At 38.7% G+C, this 18,611-nt stretch overlaps 1 protein-coding gene across 2 annotated transcripts in view; it reads left to right on the top strand.

Annotated features, from left to right (window-relative positions):
* LOC126481192 (E3 ubiquitin-protein ligase synoviolin) overlaps window positions 1-18,611 on the top strand; it is an 88,646-nt gene that overhangs the window by 48,546 nt on the left and 21,489 nt on the right. For both annotated transcript variants that reach the window (XM_050104782.1, XM_050104783.1), the window contains exons 9-11: window positions 1,655-1,825; window positions 3,477-3,632; window positions 17,292-17,469. In XM_050104782.1, the coding sequence (XP_049960739.1) occupies window positions 1,655-1,825; window positions 3,477-3,632; window positions 17,292-17,469 (505 nt within the window). The remainder of the gene's footprint in view (window positions 1-1,654; window positions 1,826-3,476; window positions 3,633-17,291; window positions 17,470-18,611) is intronic.

Here is an 18,611-nt window from a genome sequence, read left to right as displayed (position 1 = left end):
ACCATTTCCGTTGGACGGTAGATGACTGGAAAACCCTGGCCTGGTGAAATGAGTCCCAGTTTGAGTGGATAAGAGCTGATGATACGGTTTGAGTGTGGTGCAAGCCGCATGAAGCCATGACCCAAGTTGTCAATAAGGCACTCTGCAAGCTGGTGGTGGCTCCATAATGGTGTTGGCTTTGTTTACATGGAATGGACTGGGTCCTCTGGTCCATCTAAACCAATCATTGACTGGAAATTATTATGTTCGGCTACTTGGAGACCATTTGTAGCCATTCATGGACTTCATGCACCATGTCACTGGCTACAACTGTTCGCATTTGGTTTGAAGAACATTCGAGAGAGTTCAAGCAAATGATTTGGAAACCCAGGTCGCCCAACAAAAATCCCATTGAATATTTATGAGATGTAATCGAGGGTCAGTTCATGCACAACATCCTGTACCAGAACACTTTTCACAGTTATGGATGGCTATAGAAGCAGCACGCCTCAGTATTTCTGCAGGAGACTTCCACCAGCTTGTTGAGTCCATCCTATGTCAAGTTGCTGCACTTTTCCAGGCAAAAAGAAGTCCGACGTGATATTAGGAGGTATACCATGACTTTTGTCACCTCAGTGTATGTTTGTAAGGGACAAACCATCACAGGAGCATACTGCTGAAACCTCCTGATGAGATTAAGGGAGGTTGTCAGGACAGTGCATCCTGGGAATATTTACTGAACAGCCAAAATGCAGACTTCAACAAACACAGACTCCACAAAGTTATCATTTGTTTGAAAAAGCCTACTGCATTGAAGAGTGAATTTGTAGAGGATTCACACCATCATACAGTTATATGGTGACAACTTGAATTTTTTGAGGTGATAATTAAAACTTTGTGACTACCCCTCATATACTAAATTACTCTGTCAAAAAGAACATCTGTATCAGTACGAAAATCACAGAAAAGGGGAAGATGGAGGCTGTTCACCTTTATCAAGGAAGGCATAGACAGACCAGTTGATCATGATGATAATGATGGTTACTGCTGTAATAAATCCTGTAAGCTGGCTGTTCCCTTAAATCACTCCCAGAGAATTCATAACAATTAGTTGTAGCACCTGACAAGATAGTGTCTGTTATTATGCTAATAAAATAGCTTATTTGGTTTCAAGGCTTGATGAATTTCAGAATGGATTATCACACTTTCCGTGTTTTTGACATTCATTATAAACAAAGTGAGCTATATCTGTTAGTGTGCCTCTGCTAGCTCCTGATGAGTGTGAAGTGTCAGTGTCTGTTCTGCTACAGCAGTTGTTGATCTCAATTTGCCTCCTGTCAAATAAAAATAAATTGATAAGAGTTCCATGACTAGTTGCAGTTGCTAAAAATACAAGTAACTACATTATTCACAAATTTTTATTCTGGTTTTGCTTCTGTTGTCTCTTCAGTAAAGCTTATGGTATCATTGCTAAGACCACAAAATAAGTTTTATACCCCTGAGTTAATTAGGCACCATTCTTGCTAAAATATATCTAGCTGTCTTTACTGGCAAGCGGAAAGGATTTTCTGGTTGTTGTATCACAAAATACTCTCATATTGTAAATATATTGTTGTATAACCACTGAATTATCTGCCACACAGTCTCAAAATGCCTGTTTCTTGCACATATGCAGGTGGCCTAAACATACCACCATTTGTTGGTCCACTTCCATTCTGGCAAATGTTTCAACCACATGTACAAGCTCAACCACAGCCACAGCCACAACCACCTCAACAGAGGCCAGACCAGCCATCCACAGCAGCAACACAGCAAGCAGCAGCAGCAGGCACTTCTGCACCATCAGGTAACACTCATAGGTCTACATATGCAGTTTATTATTATTTATTTTTGTCATTTGGTATACATCAAAATGTCCACAAAAATGTATTCTGTGTTTTTCTTGGAAAAATTTGGTGCATTCAGGAAATTTACCATCAGTGTCAGTATAGTACTTTGGTTCTGACCTTGTTAGTTACCGATAGCTTCATCCAGTTGTTAAAGGTCACTAGTACTTACTCCCAACTTAAAAACCTCGTGCTGGACAGGACTTGAACATGGGCCTTATCTTTTGTAGTGTATTCTCTTTCTGACTGAGCTATTTGGCAGCTCATTAACTGCCCTCACAGCTTTACTTCTCCTTTCGAAACTCTACATAAGTTCTCCCTGCGAATTTAGTGGGACTACATACCATGGGGGAATGGCATAGCCACACCTAAGGGAATTGTTACCAGACAGAATCATTTAAGTTCCTCCATGGCACACGTTTTATTCTGCCAGGAAGTTTAATGACTGTGCATACATTTCTGCAGACTGAAAGGTTCACTGTGGAAACAATCCCCTAGGTTATGGCTAAGTCATTTCTCCCTGATATTGTTTCATTTCAGTAGTGCTAGTTCTGCTATGAATGTAGGAGAAGTGCTGTGAAGTTTGGGAAGTAGGAGACAAGTACTGTCACATGCAAGGCTGTGAAAGCAGGTTGTGAGGTGTAACTCAATAGCTCAGATGCTACGAGTAGTGCCTGCGTAAGAAGTGGTTCCAAGTCCCAGTCCATCACACAGTTCTTATACACCGTTAAGTTTCAAAACAGTGCACACTCCACTGCAGAGTGAAAGATTCATTCTGGAAGTCACTATCAGACAAAGAAAACTTCAGACTATCAATATGGAGTTGATGTGTACTTCCAAAAGGTTACAAAAATTGATCAGCAAACTAGCTGTAAAATCTTATCTGTTATCATTTTCTGATTACAACGAAAATGAAACCAATACACATTCACTGTCAGCAATGTGAGAGGCTTCTGATGATCAACAAATAATTGGTGAAATGGCCAAGACATTTTTGTGAAAGTTTAATAAAGTTTGATAGATGGACAAGTTATTGTCAGCCAGTTTGCAACTTAAGAAACAAGAAATTTGATCAAGAACTTTTGATGGGAAAAATAATCTCAAATTCCATTGGGACTTAACCTATTCCTCAGATACTTTCTTGCTTCAACTGGAGAAGATCCATTTATTGTCAGCATTTTGGGGTATGCAGGAGTAGTGGTTTTCCCCCCTCTTCAGGGGTAGTAAAAGGAAACTAGTCTCTTGGTATTCATTATTCTTGAAGAACCACATAGGAAAATGTTTTAAGATGCATAATGCTAGTAAAATAAATTCTGAAAACATTACTTTTTGTATGAAAAGGGTTTCTTTGGTTACTTTCTGATATACTTCAAAATACTTAGGTTTGCCTCATATAATTCTGAACCTCCACCTCATGGAGAAATGAATTGTCAAATAAAATCACCAGAATGAATCTTCATGCTGCAGCAGAGATTTTAAAATAGAATTAAAACAAAGATGTTCCGTGGGCAGTTATTTTATTTTAAGAACAGTCAAGCCCCTTTGTGATACTCCCTTTTGTAGGTTAGCCATAATCTGTCAATCTAATACATATGCATGCTTTCTTGGAAGGAGCTGCTGCTAGTGGATCGGCGGATGGCACTGCCAGTCAGCAACAAGCCTCAGGATCTGCAGCTGGAGGAGTAGCTGCAGGAGCAACATCTGTGGGAGGAACTGGGACAGGAGGAATGCCTTTTATTTGCCCACCATTCCCTTTCATGCCCTTTAGTAAGTAATTCTGCTGATGCAAACTAATAAATTGACCATATTGCTGAGAAAACCAGAATGATTACAAATTATTGCATAATTTCAGAGGGTTAGGTTTCCACTAAGATTAAGTATAAATAAATAAATAAATAATGTTGCCACATGTGAAAAGAGTGGATGGGAAGGAGTGGAAGATTGAGTATAAATAACTAATGTCGCCACAACAGAAAAGAGCGGATGGGAAGGAGTGGAAAGGGGGGAGGGAGAGTTGAAAAGATTCAAAATTTGCACTTAATTGCTTGTTTTATTCTGCAGGACACTGAGACACTGTTGTTGTGGCTTCTTGATTATCTTGTGGCATTGTTCTTATGCTTCAGTGCTTATGAAGAGGCAGTGTTATAGTTTTATTAATGTTTAGGTTAAAGATAAAATCATACGGTGCAAAACATGAGATGGAATAATGATAATATTCAGTTGTATAGATTGCTACTTCTCACATAAAGAAAGCATTGAGCAGCTAACAGGCACATTGAAAGAAGACTTTTAGCCAATCATATACATCATTCTTCTTTCATTCTGCCTTTCTGCCACCAATCGTGTCCTCTATGTGGTGGGTAGCAATCTGTCCTGTTTTATATTGTTGTTAGATGAAAGCTAAGGAAGTCACATTCCTTTTGCAGTAATATTATCAAGTTGCTACAAACTGTTACTTGGCAGATAATGTGTCATTCATCAAGTAAAAGGACATTTTTAGGAATCAAATTTAATTACAAAACATGTGACAGAAAATGTGAAAGTTATTTATGGAATCTATAGAAATCAGTCTGGGGATGCAATCAACAGTTGCAATTTCCAACAATTACTGTGAGAAATGTTCTATGGGTTTGCTTTCAGTACATTCCATACCATTTGAAGCTGGCACAAAAACTCTACAGTAATAGTTCTCTAAAGCTGTAGGTGTTCTATCACAATTTTATGGCAACTGATTTCTAGCATTGATTAAAGTTCTTTATTCCCCTCATCTGCATTGTAGTTTTATTACCATCACCAACAGTTCCTATAATGATAGTTCTGGAGTATTATTTCAAGAGTGAGTATCTGTTGCAGTTGTAAAACAATTTTTTCCATACTGTTATTCGTGTGCATAAAAATGTTGAGGAATTCAACAACATTATGAAAAGGATAGTTGTTACTCAACATATAAGTGAGATACTGTGTTGCAGTTAGGCACAGCAAAAAGACTTTCAGAAAGTGTGCTTTCCACGAACAAGGTCTTCATCGGGAACACACACACACACACACACACACACACACACACACACGACCACAGTCTCTGGCTGCTGAGGCCCAGCCAGAGATGGTTGTAATTGTATGTGTATGTGAGAGAGAGTGTGTGTGTGTGTGTGTGTGTGTGTGTGTGTGTGTGTGTGTGTGTGTGTGTGTTTCTGATGAAGGCCTTGTTGGCCGAAAGCTCATTTTCTGAGAGTCATTTGTGTTGCGCGTATCTGTGACTCAGCATCTCTGTTATATGGTGAGTAGCAACTATCCTTTTCGTAATATTGTTACATTCCACCCCAGATTTTCCATTGTTTGTTGAGGAATTCATCTGTCCTTTTCCACTGTGTCTCTGCTTATTAGTATAGACTCATCATCAAATTATCTGTTTTACTTGTACACGATGTTATTGTTTGTATCTTCCCAGATTTAAGTTTTCCGTGTTTTCCCAAATTCTGCTAAAGTTGATTGTTGAAATGATTCCTTTGTAACGGTTGCAGCCAATTTCCTTCCCCATCTGTGTCAAGTTGAGTTTGTGCTCACCTTGGTGTTCACGGGATGTGAAACTCAGTATTTTTTTCCATCCATTCTTGATTGACTGCTAAATTTTCCACTTTGGATACAGTGTTCTGGGTATCTTAATGTTACATTATGACTGTTATTGATATGTTGTAATTGTTATTTCAAGATCTCAGTATTCATTTTGTCATATTACTGTCTATTAGACATGTGAGTGAAGTGTTGTCAACTACAGTCCTCTCATGTTCACTTTAATTGCCCATACCTTTTTTTATTTTGTTTCTGAAACCTAAAATGTTGCTTCTATTAAGACTAATTGAAATATTGCCCAGTTCTTACCTTCAAGAGGCAAAACACACAGTATTGCTTATAGAAATATAAAACAGAACATAGGACTCATAGAGTTCAGAACAATGTTTCTTCGTTGGTGAAAGCGGGAGGGAGCTGCAGAACTTGTAATCATAGCCTTTCATGTAACTATCACAAAACTAAAGGGGTCATACATCAGTATCACACAAACAGATGTGTCCTCCTTAACTTAGGATCTCATTTATTTCTCCCTCCACTCCTCTCTACATGCATACTTCACAAGCCATCATATAGTGTGTGGTAGAGGGTAACCTGTACATGTGCTAGTTACAGTCCATGCAGGATACATTGGCCGATGTATAATCACCAATTTTCGCCCGAAACCTAGGAGAAGTTCATTTCTTTGTTCGGAAGGGTACCCCAATGGCATTTGCCACGTTTTGGCAGGTTGGTGATGACAGAATCAATCTTTCTCAAACGATTTTACAGGAACTATCCGGTTAAAGAAAAATCATTTTTGTGTTACCTATAGCTTTATATGTCAGGTTCATGATGATGTGGTTATCATTTCCTTAATGGTTGTAGTTAATGTGATGTTTACATGGAAGTAAGATACAATGTGAAATTCGAAAAAGTTTGCAGTGAAAAAAAAGGGTTTGTGGTGATTTTGCATTTTGTGTGTATTACGTAATATGTTGCTGTGTTTGAACTTTAGGTAAGCTACAGAATTTTTCTTTAGACTTGGTTGGAGGTCTCTCTGTGTCACTACTGACCTTAGTTTTCCTCAGTTTCTCCTTTAATAAACCTGGTGAGGTGACCTATTTCCTTTCATGTTTCACTCACAAATACTGTAAGGGGCAAAGGACTGTCTATTTGCCTTTGTAGGAGCCTTAATTTCACATATCTTTGTCATCCTTATGTGAAATGTATGCTGGCAATAGCAGAATCTTCTGCAGACATCTCCAAATGCCAGTTCTCAGTGTTCCTCAAAGGAACATCACCTTCCCTCCAGGGATTCCCATTTCAGTTCCTGAGCATCTTCATAACACTTGCATGTTGTTCGAACCCACCGGTAACAAATCTAGCAGCCAATCTCTGAATTATTTTGATATCTTCCTTTAATCTGATCTAGTGTGGATCCCAAACACTCAAGCAATACTCAAGAATAGGTCACACTAGCATCCTGTATGTGGTCTCCTTTACAGATGACTCACATTTTCCCAAAATTCTCCCAATAAACCAAAGTTGACCATTTGCCTTCCCTACCACAATTCTCTCACATGCTCATTCCATTTTGCATTGCTTTGCACCATTATGCCCAGGTTTAAATGACATGACCGTGTCAAGCAGCACACTACTAATGTTGTATCTGAGCATTATGGGTTTGTTTTTCCTACTAATCCGCGTTAACTTACATTTTTCTGTATTTAGAAAAATCAACTAGAAATTTTGTCTAAGCCATCTTGTATCCTCCTACATTCACTCAACTTCGACACATTCCTGCACACCACAGCAGTGTCAGCAGACAGCTGCAGATGCTGCCCACCGTGCCCAACAGAGCATTTGAGTATATAGAAAATAATAGAAGCCATTCACATATCTGGGAACCTATTCGATATGCTCATACCTTTGTTAACAGTTTACACTGGGGCACTGTGTCAAATGCTTCCTGGAAATCTAGAAATGTGGCACCTGCCCATGGCTCTTCATCCATAGTTAGCAGTATGTCATGTGAGAAAAGAACAAGCTGATTTTGGCCCAAGGGATGTTTTCTAAAACTGCTGATTCATGGATATAAGCTTCTCAGTCTCTAGAAAATGTATTACATTCAAATTGAAAATATATTCAAGGATTATGCAGCAAACCAATGTTAAGGATATTAATTTATAATTTTGCAGGTCTTTTCTTTAACTCTTCATTTACAATGGGAGTCACCTGCACTTTTTTCCAATTACTTGGGACTTTGCGCCAGGGCAAAGATTCACAATAGATGCAAGCTATGTAATGGGGCAATGCCATAGAATTCTCTTTGTAAAACTGAATTGGGATTCCATCTGGACCTGGCAACTTAATTGTTTTCAACTCATTCAGTTGTTTCTGTACTGCTGAGATGCTTATTACTATGACAACCATACAGGAGTGTGTTTGATTGTCAAACAATGATATGTTTGTATGATTCTCCTGTATGAACAATTTCTTAAATGTGAAATTTAAAACTTCAGCTTTCCATTTTGCTATCTTCAACTGCCAGACCAGACTGATTGAGTGAAAGGATGAAAGCCATAGCCCAGCTTACTGATTTTACTTAGGGCTAGAATTTTCTCGGACAGATCTTTCGATAATGTATGTTGGTGAGTTATTATATTCATCACACACAGATTTTTTCAGAGACTCACAAATCTCTGTTAACCTATGTGGTGTCATTTGCGCATTTTCTTTTGAACTAAGAGTGTCACAACCTTTGCTTCCTCAGCATTTTCCAGATTTCGATGTTAAACCAAGGTGGTTCTTTTCCATCCTTAATCCATTTTTAGGCACATAGTTCTCCACACCATGAATTATAATCTGGACCCTATACCAGTGTCTCCCAACTATTTTCTCTTTTCTCCCAGAAAAGGGTGCTGTGTATACGAAGTCCCATTTTTATGCATTTATAATAGTGATACTGGGAACTGCATGTCCTGGATGTACATACTGCTCAGACTAAGTCACATTGTGACTTTAGCAGTTTTTTAAATTGAATTTACATTTCATACAAGTTACACTGCATTTACCACCTCTAAATGAAGAGAAAGCTAATAACCATAGTTTCATTTGTGTTACTAACCAAAAGTGTGTTCTGATAAGAATTTAAAAATAAAAGATGCCATACTTCAATTCTTCTTTGGCAACTGAATCAGCACTTGGCAGTGCTGCTTCTAAATAATCTGATGAATATTTTTGTTCATTATGTTCCTAGTGTCCCATTGTTCCACATCATGGTACTTTTTATTAATCACTCAAGACAGCCTTGTTCTTTTAAAAATGTCTTCTCATTTTTTTATATTTCAATAGGATTAGCAATTCTTTGAAAGAAAACTAAAAGATTTAATATAAACTTGCAGTTAATATTTTCTTTAGTAGCACATTGTAGATATTAATAACAAAAAAACATTACTTATACACCTGGAAAGAAAGAAAACTGTAAAATAAATTGACAGGAGTGGTGTATCTTTTTGAAATAAATGTTGCATTTCCAGTAAATAAGGGAAAGTTTCAGAGGATTTAAGAATTGCCCATAAAAACCAGTCAGTATTGGATCAGATGAAAGAGAATGCTCAGGGTTGAGAGGAACCTGCAGTGAGATACGAGCAATAGATTAATTCTTGATAATCTGAAAATTAGAAGTGGTAGCTTCAACAGTCCATAATGCATAAATCTTGGGAGGGAAGTACTATGGGAGTAGATGTGCAGATAATAAAGTGGTAAAGAAAAAAGAAAAGTAAAAACTAGCTGAGATGTGAAGGTCAGGAGGAAGGAAAACAACAGAAACTGAAAAAGAAACATTCAAGAGCCAAGAGTGCATAAATGTTTGTTTATTCAAAACAACCAGGTTCGACAAACTGTGCTTTCATCTTGAAGTCTGTAAGAAAGTGCATATAAATAGAATACATCTCATAACATGATTTAAGACATAATATTTGACATTCAAGTTTCAGTTTGGCAGTACAAAAAATGAAAGTGGAACTGTACCTTCACAAACCTGAAAAAATCTTTTTGTTATGAAACATGTTCATTGTACATAGGACTTCACACCAAGTTGTTATGTGGATAAAAATCAGCACATTATAAAAGCTCTGTCATAACTAAAATATCTAAAAATATATAGCACCTTGTGTCTGTCAAAACCAATCATTTTAAATAAATAAATATTTATACAATCTTCGCTGTAGAATGTATTTAGCAAGTGAAACAGATCACTTCTTTGGTAATCGCAAAATGAGAAAATTCAATCAAGAAACTGAAAAAATGAAATAAAGAAAGGAAAAGGGAAACATCGGAAGGCACTGTGCAAATGGTGGACAAATTTAAATACCTGGGATAATTTATAACAGGAAGGAACAGGAGTGAGGAGGGAATAACAGAGATGATAAAGATGATGGGGTCAGCCTTCTGTATGATGAGAGAAATATACAATAAAAAGAATATATCCACAGAGGCAAAGATACGCCACTACAAGGCAACGGTGAGGAATGCAGTATTATATGCTGCTGAGACGATGACACCAGGAAGAAATGGGGCGGAAAAACTAGAGAAAGAAGAGAGAAAAATACTAGGTCCCAAAAGAGGTGGAGAGAGATAGATGCGAAGACCTAGGGAAGAACTGTACCGGAGCATGAGAACAATATCCGAGGAAATCAGACTCAAAAGGGCAAGGTTAGCTGGACATGTAATTAGGATGAGTATGGACAGAATGACAAATACAGTGTGGGAAACAACAGGGAGGACAAGGGGAAAGACAGGAACCAAGTTGGTTGTCAAACTTCAGGAGGAGTGGTTGGAATTGGGGATCAAGGTCGAAGGAAAGGAAAATTGGAGGAACAAATATACATCGAACAATATGCCGGAGATCAATGACAGAGAACAATACAGGAAAAGATTAGAGTGTCTCCAGTGGAGACAACAGGAGAAAAGGACACTGAAGATCTCGGAGGAAGAGCGGGAGAGAAGAAGAGAAAGAATGAAGAGGTTCTGGAAGAAGAAGAGGAAAATGCAGTCCGTGAAGGAGCTGGCTGTGGTCCTACAGAGGCCGCAACGCAAGAAGAAGAAGAAGAAGGAAAGCATTGATATGAAAGAAGTGAAAGGAATCTTGATACAAAGAACAGCAATGTCAGAAACTTGGAGGAATAATAAGCAGGGAAGTGAAAAGGGAGTGACACCATCAGGGCGCTGTAGTATGAGGCACAACGAGATGAGTAACGAATTGAGCATATACCATGTTGCAGATGCCCACTTGTGAAGTTCTACAGTATTTTTGTGGTGTAAAATCCAAACAGCTTAAATGATGAAGCAGGCATAAAGGTCACAGAACAGAAATTTCATGTTGATACTTTGTCCCTAGCAATGTTTGGTAAAAATACGAGATGTGATAACTGATTAATGTGACAGCATGTCTTCAGTGCAGAAACATGAGATGAGTTTGGTATTTGAATGTAGCTGAACTTGATATTTCTGGAGCTACCAACCATTATTTCACCTCTCTGTCTGCTTCAGTTAGCTTTTGAACTGTGATTGTACAGTGTGTTACTACGGAAACAAAGAAAGCTTCATCATAGGTTTAAGAGTAGTCGAATCATAGCTGATAAGGAAAAGCTGAACGAAGCGAAAAAGAGCGTAAAGAGAGCAATGAGAGAAGCATTCAACGAATTCGAACATAAAACATTGGCAAACAATCTAAACAAGAACCCTAAAAAGTTTTGGTCATATGTAAAATCGGTAAGCGGATCTAAATCCCCTATTCAGTCACTCGTTGACCACGATGGCACCGAAACAGAGGACGACCGAAGAAAGGCAGAAATACTGAATTCAGTGTTCCGAAACTGTTTCACTGCGGAAAATCGTAACACGGTCCCTGACTTCAGCCTTCGCACGGACGCCAAAATGGAAAATATTGAAATAAACGATATCGGAATTGAAAAACAACTGCTATCACTTAGTAGCGGAAAAGCATCCGGACCAGACGAGATACCCTTAAGATTCTACAGTGATTATGCTAAAGAACTTGCCCCCTTTCTATCAGCAATTTATCGTAGATCGCTGGAAGAACGTAAAGTACCTAGCGACTGGAAGAAAGCGCAGGTCGTTCCCATTTTCAAGAAGGGCCATAAATCAGATGCGAATAATTATAGGCCTATTTCGCTTACGTCAATCTGTTGTAGAATAATGGAACATGTTTCGTGTTCTCGTATTATGACGTTCTTAGATAATACAAATCTCCTTCATCATAACCAACATGGATTCCGCAAACAGAGATCATGTGAAACTCAGCTCGCCCTATTTGCCCAAGAAATTCACAGTGCCGTAGACACTGGTGAGCAGATTGATGCCGTATTCCTGGACTTCAGGAAGGCATTTGATACGGTTCCGCACTTACGTTTAGTGAAAAAAATACGAGCTTACGGAATATCGGACCAGGTTTGTGATTGGATTCAGGATTTCCTAGAAGAAAGAACACAACATGTCATTCTTAACGGTTCAAAATCTGCAGATGTAGAGGTAATTTCGGGAGTACCGCAGGGAAGCGTGATAGGACCTTTATTGTTTACAATATACATAAATGACTTAGTTGACAACATCGGTAGCTCCGTGAGGCTATTTGCAGATGACACGGTTGTCTACAAGAAAGTAGCAACATCAGAAGACTCGTACGTACTCCAGGAGGACCTGCAGAGGATTAATGCATGGTGCGACAGCTGGCAGCTTTCCCTAAACGTAGATAAATGTAATATAATGCGCATACATAGGGGCAGAAATCCATTCCAGTACGATTATGCCATAGGTGGTAAATCATTGGAAGCGGTAACGACCGTAAAATACTTAGGAGTTACTATCCGGAGCGATCTGAAGTGGAATGATCACATAAAACAAATAGTGGGAAAAGCAGGCGCCAGGTTGAGATTCATAGGAAGAATTCTAAGAAAATGTGACTCATCGACGAAAGAAGTAGCTTACAAAACGCTTGTTCGTCCGATTCTTGAGTATTGCTCATCAGTATGGGACCCTTACCAGGTTGGATTAATAGAAGAGATAGACATGATCCAGCGAAAAGCAGCGCGATTCGTCATGGGGACATTTAGTCAGCGCGAGAGCGTTACGGAGATGCTGAACAAGCTCCAGTGGCGGACACTTCAAGAAAGGCGTTACGCAATACGGAGAGGTTTATTATCGAAATTACGAGAGAGCACATTCCGGGAAGAGATGGGCAACATATTACTACCGCCCACATATATCTCGCGTAATGATCACAACGAAAAGATCCGAGAAATTAGAGCAAATACGGAGACTTACAAGCAGTCGTTCTTCCCACGCACAATTCGTGAATGGAACAGGGAAGGGGGGATCAGATAGTGGTACAATAAGTACCCTCCGCCACACACCGCAAGGTGGCTCACGGAGTATAGATGTAGATGTAGATGTAGATGTTAGTGCCATAGTCCTGGTTCATTTAAAAGTTGAGTTGTGCATTAACCTAAAATGTCTCCTGTAATTTAAAAAAGTGCAGGCATAATGATTTCAAACATTAAAGGGGGTGTTTGGTAATATACCATGTGAATGAGTTTTTCAATGCACGAACTGTTTTCTGAAGTTTGGGAAGAATTTGAAGATGATGAACATCCTAATGGACCTGTGATTGCATGAACTGAAGGAAAAGTTTAGAAAATTAATGACATTGTGCAGGAAGATTGACATCTGAGTGTTCAGTTGACCACTATCATGGTAAAAACAAAGAGAGAATAAGAACAAATTCTAACATCTTTATATGAGATTTTCCATTAATCATTTAGAGAATAAGAACAATTTCTTGTGCAGCATTGCTCCCATAAACCCTCACTCTGAAACAGAAAGACAGTGGTAAAAACATTTGTGCTGACATCATGGAACAACTCTCAGAACAACGAGCTTTGCTTTCAGATGTCATTACAGGTGATGAAGTACAGGTTTTTCTATACGGCTCCGAAACAGTTCATCAGTTGATGCAATGGAAGACTCCTTGATCACCAAGAATGAAAAAAGCACAAATGAGCAAGTCAGACCTAAAGGAAAGGCTGATGTCTTTTGTTGATTTCAAGTCTGTTATTATGACTGAACAGGAGCATGAAGGTCAAACCAGTAATCAGAAATACTGTAGTAGTAGTCGTAATTTAGTGGAGGGAAAGAGTAAAGAAGACCAGATTTGGGGAAGAAAAACTTACAGATTCTGCACCAAGAAGATGCACCAGAGCCCTGTCTGTGTTTTTAGCAGACAAATGCATTCTTGTGCTCCATCGTCCACCTTATTTGCCAGATATTGCTCTAAGTGCTTTAGAGTTGCCCCCAAAAGTGAAACATGCATTTAACCTTTTGGCTGCTGCAGACATGCTTGCTATATTCTGAGTTGAACTCTGTATCATTATTGTATAATGTATAGTAATCTGTGTGTGGACTTCTATCTGGGCTGGGGCTACCTGAGTGGCCTGCTTTGCCCAGTGCTGAATATTTCTGGAGTGCTGTCCATGTTGTCTCCTGGTACTGTTGTAAGATTCGTCACTGCCGAGTGGAACATAGTTACATGTGTAAAGATTGGTTTCTTGCATTGAGGGTTGCATGCTGGTTAATGATTATTACAAATCCACGGGGATGTGAACATGGCTTTTCCTTCAGTAGTTTCTGATGTGCTTTTGGTATCCGATTCTGATAGTTACGTGTTACTTCCAACACACCAGTAGTTCAGCGTGCTTCCATGGCTACACATCAGTAATATCTATTGTACTGTATGTATACTTCACTCTACAAAATAATGAAATAAGGAATTTGGATTTTTATGTTTGTAACACATATTGTTGGTTACATTCTGTTGTGTGCAGACTATATTGTTTCATTATGCATGAGTTATGAAAGCCCTCAATAATAGTTTTCATTTATGGGTACCTTTGTAGTCAAAAGCTTCCTGTTACTTTATATGGTGAACAAAATACACTGATTGTCTGTGACACTGTTCTCAGATATTGGCATTCATTATAAACTACATTAACAATGTTTCAATTTTCATTGTATCATGAGACTTCTTTGGCAGCTATATGAATGATTTTTCACTTGCTAATAAGTACTTTATCACTGGAGGAGGAGAGATTGCTTATCTGAAATAGGTACACTATGTAAACAGTAGATCTGCAGTACAGCTCTCATCCTGTTGGAAATTTGATAATGCATTTCTTAAATTTTCGATAACTTGTCCTTCAGAAATGGACGACATAGTTCTCTCTCATGCAGTTAGTAATATTTTTGTAACTTTAATGTAACCTTTGAAATAAAGATATATTCTCCGAAATGTTCATCTTTTCTTGTCTACTTTTGGCACAAAAATTCTCTTGTAGAAGGTCACAAAGGACAAGATGGGTGTGGGCCTGAACAGTTAATGAAAGTATATGAAAACGATAAGCTTCATGTATAATTGTGTAATAAAATCGTCTAGGCTATGGAAATGGAGATGTATGGATAGTTTTTGTTGATATTCAAATAATCCCCTGTCATAAATAGATGATGATATATTATTTTTGTCTGTCTGTCACAATGTGTACTGTATTTTTACTTTTGTGTACTTCACTAACAAAGTACACATCACAGCACTACAAACCCCCAGTTGTATAATTGTCATCATAGTATCTTCTATCAAAAAGAACATGAAGAATGGCAGAATAATTGGATATTTCCCTAGTTGACCCTTGTGTCCCCAAGGCTCAAATACACGAGTAATTGGACAAAAATCATTTTTGTTCCTATCAAATGTGTCAGTAAACAGTGATTTCTTCCTATACATTACACATTCAGTTTCAGATTATTCGGATTCAGATGAACCATCAGTTACATCTGTTGTGAAACGTGAGTCTGTAGTATAATTGTGTAGGCTTCCGCAGCCAGAGTCAGTTGACATAAAAGTTTTCTGAATATCGTACCACGTCATAATGTAAAAAACTGTACTGGAGGAATGAATGTTTTGGTCACAGTTACAGTGGCTTTTTTCTGGGGTTAGCGATGTGCTTTAACTGTGAAGAATCACTTATATTTTGTCACTGCCACTCACTATACATGACTTTACATCATAATTTTAAAATATCATAGTCATGATTGGTCACTTGAGGTGGAAGGAGCAGGAACTTTATTATAATAGGTTGCTCCAGTGGAGGGATTAGTGATCTGCTGTTATCTATTGCTTCAAGCGTTGTTTAGTGTGATTGGTACTCATTGACGAGTGAGGTGTGGGCTCCTGTTTCCCTCCTGCTGGACACAGAGTATGCTAGAAGTCTAGACATGTGGGCAAGTATTTGCCCACCCAATCCAGCCACCACCCAGCACAGAACAACTCTGTTATCCATTCTTTGGACATCTGTGCACAGCACGTAAGCAATGCTCAAAACATAACACATGAGCTCTAAAGGCTGTGTAAAACATTCATGACCAATGGCTACAACCATAAGCTGGTTAATGAAACCTGCATACTAGCTAAACAGCCAGCTTTGATGAAACACTAGATCAGAGAAGCCATAGAAATAATAAAACACCCTAACAATATGAACAAAGAGAGTGGATACATGTTTGCCCCATCCGGGCTGCCAGCCCTTGGAGACAAACAGGGCACACCAACAACACGTACCTGGATCGCTGCCAGCGAGTAACTGCTTCCACTGCCTCATTCACCAGTGAGCACCAATCATAGTAACCAATGCTTGAAGCAAGAGATAACAGCAGATCTCCAGTCCCTCCACCACAGCAACCTTTTATAATAAAGTTCCTGCTTCTTTCGCCTCAGCTGATCAATCATAACTACGACCTTTTCAAATTATGACATAACGTCATGCTCAGTGATGGACAATGACAAAATGTAAATGACTCCTCACAACTACAGCACATCATTAGACCCAAAAGGAGGCCACTGTAACCATGGCTCAAACTTTGGCTTCTCCAGTGCAGTATTTTACATTACGACGTGGTATAATACTCAGAAAAGTTATATGTCATGAGACTGTCGTGTTACTCCTCCTGATGTAGACAGCTTAAAACTGTTCCCTTCAGAATATGTGGGAAATTATTGTTTACATCAACATCAAATAATTCATCCTCACTGTCACTCTTCATTAGTACCTCGACAGTCTATTCCTCTGTAGCACGGTTGATGAGAAAAATGTTTATGCCAATCCTGATGCACTGTAAGATGTAAAGCAAAATCGAATTCAACAAAATGGCTCCACAACAGACAAAATGCCCCTGCGCAACTTAGCAACCAAAACTATGAAAAGCTGCTGAGATGAGAGGTGGAAAATCTGCTGTGTGCTTAAACAAAACAGAGATACCTGAGTGGTAGTATGACTGTACTCACCATTAGTGCTGTGGCCATAGCTAACAGGCTGTGTTAATTTGGCTGTAGCACTCAAGGAAAGCCCATTGGCCATTAATTTGGCTATAGCACTCAAGGAATGCCCATTGGCCATGCTTAAACTCGTCAACAGCACCCTGGGGAGCGGACAAGTGTAATGAAGTTAACTTGTCAACGGCAGTCAAAGGGTTAAGGGGGGACGTATCAGTCTATGGAACAGTTAAAAGCAAACATTTCGGAGTTGTTGAAATGGGTGGTAAGTGCTGAGTTACTGCATTGCTTTGAACAATGGAAGGCTTGTATGCAGTGGTGTATAGATAGGAATGGAGTATATGCTGAAGGCGATAAAAGTTAGTTGTGACTTTGGCTGCTATAAATCACATTTTTCAAACAAGTCTTTTTATGTAATTGCAACATGTTGTATACTGAAGGCATAAAACTAATATAATGTTTGTGCTCTCTAACAGTTCCGCCACCACCTGTTCCACCACCTAATCTTGCTGCATTCACTACAGAGGAGCTTCATCGTATGGAGGGCAACACCAGGGAGGCTGTGGAAGCTCGCTTGCAGTGCCTTCGTAACATTCAATTACTGCTTGATGCTTCAGTTGCCATGATGCAGCAATATGCTTCAGTGGCAGTCAGGTAATACAAAAAGCTTTTGGGAATGGATAGAAGTGGATGTGTTGCAAGTTTTTGGGAAATTAATGTTTAATGTAGTTTAAGTGAGACATGCTGCTAGGGACAAAATGTTGAAATTCTAAAAATAATTTCTCTCATACATGTAGGTTACTTAATTTATGGTTGTAAAAAGAAAAAGTTATTTCTTATTTGCACTACAGTGTAACTTCATTTTATATGTATGTGTACTCCTCACTAGCTGTTGTAAATAATCTACAGTTTTTCCTTCACTGTTAATCAGTTTTTCCTCTTTAGGAACACTGTCACTCTCAATTGTGGAAAAGAGTCATCAAATTAATTGAAATGAATGCTGAGACAAGTACTGAAAACCAAGTTTATTTCTTTCTTTGCTGATCCCATGATCCATAAACTCAGGTTCTTGTGTGGTATATAAAGCTACAGGTTAAAAGGATTTTGTAGAAGCAGTTAACAAGTTGAGTGTATACACCAATGTAATTCTGCTGTACGCAAAGGGGTTTATTTGAAGCTCAATACTTTTGGAAATGTATTCACAGTTAGAAATCTTTCTGACATTAGCTGCATTAGGTATGAAGATATTATCTGTTGATGATAAATGAAAATTTGTGCTGGACCATGACTTGAACCCAGATTTTCCACTTGTCGTGAGTGGTCGCCTTAACCACTTTGACTATGTAGGCTCACTTCGCGGGCTGACCCAAACTTCCATATGTTGTAATGCCTACTACCCTGTAGCTCGCAGTGTTACTTAGATTCTCACCATAAGGTTTGAAGGAGACAAACATATTCGACAGTGGTATTACGATCATCATTTTGCCCATGAAATCTTGAATATTTATTTTTAACAATGCCTGAGGAAATAGGCATTAATGACGACCATCGAGCATATTTTCAGTTGAAATCCCATCCTTGCATACACCAGTTCTAGTCTTCATTCTCTGCCATCCCCTTCTGACTCTGTTTGCCCCTCACTACTAACCTGTCTCATTCTTACATTTCTTGCAATTTTCGATTCAACAATGAATTTCCACCCCCCCTTAAATTTTACAATTGTTGACATTATTGTAATTCACACGTGAACCTGACACTGCTGTTGAGAGCCGTCTGACTCTCCCCTTCTCTCCCCT

This window comes from Schistocerca serialis, chromosome 5 (genome assembly GCF_023864345.2).
Source record: "Schistocerca serialis cubense isolate TAMUIC-IGC-003099 chromosome 5, iqSchSeri2.2, whole genome shotgun sequence".
Taxonomy (NCBI): domain Eukaryota; kingdom Metazoa; phylum Arthropoda; class Insecta; order Orthoptera; family Acrididae; genus Schistocerca; species Schistocerca serialis.
Note: the sequence above shows the minus strand (reverse complement) of the source record. Positions and strands in the feature narration are given on the sequence as shown.